Source organism: Aphidius gifuensis, linkage group LG5, assembly GCF_014905175.1.
Source record: "Aphidius gifuensis isolate YNYX2018 linkage group LG5, ASM1490517v1, whole genome shotgun sequence".
Lineage (NCBI taxonomy): Eukaryota > Metazoa > Arthropoda > Insecta > Hymenoptera > Braconidae > Aphidius > Aphidius gifuensis.
In genome coordinates, this window is record NC_057792.1 from 16,495,387 (window position 1) to 16,499,206 (window position 3,820).

Here is a 3,820-nt window from a genome sequence, read left to right on the forward strand (position 1 = left end):
TGGGTTATAGCTCATGTGGGTTTTTAACTCATATCACAAATCATTAGATGATCATTGAATATCATCATTAGTCATTCATGGTCAAATCAATTGTGTGATTGAAATAATAAAAAAATTATTATTTTTTATAACATCGAGAATTTTTTTACAATTAATTAATTTTCATTTTAGTAATTGTTTGATATGAAAAAAAATTTTAAAAATATAGACTTTTGAAGATGGAATAATATAGCTAATATGTAAGTATTAATATTTCCTAGTCATAGTAATTTATAATCTGTCATTTGTGAATTTTCATCTGATATTTTTTCCATGACGTTTGATTTTTTTTTTTTTTTTCTATTTCAAATAATAAATTGTCCTTGAAAATTACTTCCGAGATAAAATTGAATACATAAGTTGAAACACGTGTCATTATTTGATTGATAATTACTTGTGATTATTTTTTTTTTTTTTGTTTTAATTTTGAAAAAATAGCAATGCGATAATTATTATATCTCTCCCACAGGTATGCACACAGTTTTTCTCACTCTCTCAATAAGTTTAACTGAATAAATGTGTTGTGCATGTACATAGAAATAATGTGTATTTATCATTTGCACTTCTGTATACATTGCTCACGATACTTAATAAATGCAATCGCATAGTTTTATCAGAATAGTACAACGCTGGCCTAGGCCTAGTGCACTTCGTTGAATATGGAACGTCGAAGTGTGTCAGGTACCCACGTGACAACAAAAAATTTTTTATTCATGTATCAAATTTTCACCAGCTTATTATCGATCATGCCTTTATTTATTAATTTATTTTAAAATCATCAATTCATTTATTTTAAAAAATCAATATATTTTAATATTTTTTAATTGACATTATAATGAACATTAATTTTCATTTTATATTTTCAAAATAAATAATTGTTATTTAATTTAAAAAAAAAAAAAAACAATTTTTAATTTAATTTTTCATATTTTAATTATAAAAATTAAACCATTCATTTGTATGTTATTTTTTTTTGAATAAAAAAGAAAAAGAAAACTCATTAATTGCAATTTTGTGCGTTTTTTTTTTTCATTTTCAATGCTTATTTATACTGAAATTTGTGCTTTTTTTTATTAAATTTTACAGCTAGACATGTCGAGGTTTTATTTTTTTAATTCAAAATTTTAGCTATTTTGCTATTTTATTGACTGAAAAAATAACACACATGCATATGACACTCATTTCCGTAAGCAAGGCCTTTAAACATACGGCTGTTTCTATTTATATAGGTGTGTCACTAGGTATTGCGGCCATTGCCAACTGGCGCTAAATTGCACTATTCATATGCTACTATCATTCACGCTTTACAAATTATTACAATTAATATTTAATATATATATATACATGTAATATTTATTACAAGTGTATTACTTTTATCATGTCAAATTAATATAACTCTCTTTATTTATATAAATATTCTTAAATGACAAAAAACCTAGTTCATTTTAATTTTGCTAATTGAGATCATTCCTTTTTTTCTTTTCAACAAATTATTAAATCAAAAATAAAATAGAACATTATCTATTTATATACATTTTCATTGAAGGTCATGTAAAAATTTTATTAAATTTTTTTTAAAATTAATTTTATATTTTTCTTTTGAAAAAATTGGGTTATATTAATTAATTTTTTTTTTTTAAATAAATTATTAATATTATTTAATAACTATTATCAAATTGTAAAATTTTTATCATGTGCATTGATTTAAAATGTTATTATTTTTAAATTTTCTTTATGTTTAAAAATGAATTTTTTAATTACACTTATTACAAGTACAAGTGCTTGATTTTATTCTAAGAATAAAAAAAAAAAAAAGTAAAATCAGTAATGCAACGGTGACGTCATGCATAGTTTTTTCTTGTAAATAAAAAAAAAAAAAAAAAGATGTGAGCAATGGTTAATTGATAATGTATTGTGTGACCTTGTAGAGCATAAAGAACACTTTCAAACGATACTTCGTAATGTTGAGAATGATACTAAATTGGAAGTATTTGATGCCGAAGAAACAGCTGGTAGTAAAGTCGGTGACAACTACTTGTCAGTTGTTCTAAAAACAGTTGTCAATGGAAAACGTGGAAATGGCGAACGTTAGTAAATCAAAAAACATAAAAAATATTATTTAAAAAAAAATAAATAAATATAAAAATTATATTTTAGCTTACAGTGGTATATTTATGACAAAATATTTACCGCATCATAGAGTATTTGCAGCAGCAATGAGAAATGATGAAGTATTTTTAAATGAGGCACATGTTTATAATAAAATATTGCCTTATTTGGGTGATATTGGACCAAAATGTATATTTGCTGATAAAAATGAAATAATCATGGAAGATCTTAAATCTCAAGGTTATATTATTAAGCCAAGACTTGATTTACTTGATTTACAACATTGCACAGCACTTGTTGAGGTCAGTACAATATTAATTATAAAAAATTATATATTAATTAATTTTTTTTTTTGTATTAAATATATTATTTTTTATTATGCCTAGAAATTAGCAACACTACATGCACGCTCATTGAACTTGAAATTTAAAGATAACAAATTATTCAATGAATTATTATCACCACTATCAGAGGCAGTATTTCCACTTGATGATAAACCGAGTATGGGTACATCACTAGAAATAAGCTTGACAACAGCAATAAAACATTTGGAATCATTGGAACAATCAGATGCCATAAATAATGGTATAAATTTGCTTAAAAAATTTGAAAATAAAACATTCAGTATAATGAGTAATTTGGTAAAACAAGGTCAAAATAAATATGATGTTATAACACATGGTGATTCATGGATAAATAATTTATTATTTAAAAATAATAAAAATGGATGTATTGAAGATGTCAAATTAACATTTATTTTAATAAATTAAAAAGTGAATTGATTAAATTAAATTTTCATAAAGAACATTTGAATAATATTACTATTGATTGGTTTAAAGAAGAGTTGAATAAAAATTCATTGTATGGACTTTTCACAAGTTTTTGGTTGGTCAATGCAATACTTGCTGAAGGTGAGGATATACTTGATCTTGATACAATAACAGCTGAACAAATGCAAGAAATGGGACATTGGCAACCACCAATAAGACCATTAAAAGCTCACAGAATAAATGACATTGTTCAACACTACATGAAACATTACAATTAATTGCCAAAATAAAATCAAGTGAAAATAAATATTTAGTGGAATTTTTTGAACCAAATTTCTCTGTGATAAAGAAAATTGCAAGAGAAGATATATAAATATATAAATATTTAACAGTAGAATATTAATTATATTAAATTGATTAATTAGATAAACAATTATTTCTAATTTTTTTTTTTTTATTTATGAATTTTAAATTGATTGAAAATAAATTTCTATAGAGTTTAACATTATTTAATTAATAAACTAAAAGATAAAAAATTATTGAGAGGCGTTAATGGAATGGTCAATTGTATAGGTTTAAAAAATGTGATATATTGGACCAAATTTAGTTGAATTATTTAGTAATAGTTTGATATAAAATTATTTTTTTAGAAATTGTTTATTTTTATCTAAGGAGTGATGAATAGAATTTTAGAAACTTATTTGTTTCAAAATGTGATAACAAGCTACCTAAACAAATGTAATATAAAATAATTTATTTTTTTAGTTTATCAATAAAAGCTTAGATTGTTGAATATAATGAGCGTAGAAAAAAAAAATAAATAAATTATTGTTTATGATGTAATAATATAAATATTTTATAAATCTAAGCAAAAAAATAAATAAACCTCATCTCGTATAAAC

General features: G+C 22.6%; 1 protein-coding gene across 1 annotated transcript; it reads left to right on the forward strand.

Moving 5' to 3' along the window:
• The first annotated feature begins 698 nt into the window (after positions 1-698).
• On the forward strand, positions 699-3,196 carry LOC122856499. The gene is made up of 5 exons (XM_044158174.1): positions 699-720; positions 1,968-2,126; positions 2,197-2,450; positions 2,535-2,892; positions 2,952-3,196. Exons 1-5 carry the CDS (start codon positions 699-701, stop codon positions 3,194-3,196), a joined length of 1,038 nt encoding a protein of 345 aa, XP_044014109.1.
• The last annotated feature ends 624 nt before the right edge of the window (positions 3,197-3,820 follow it).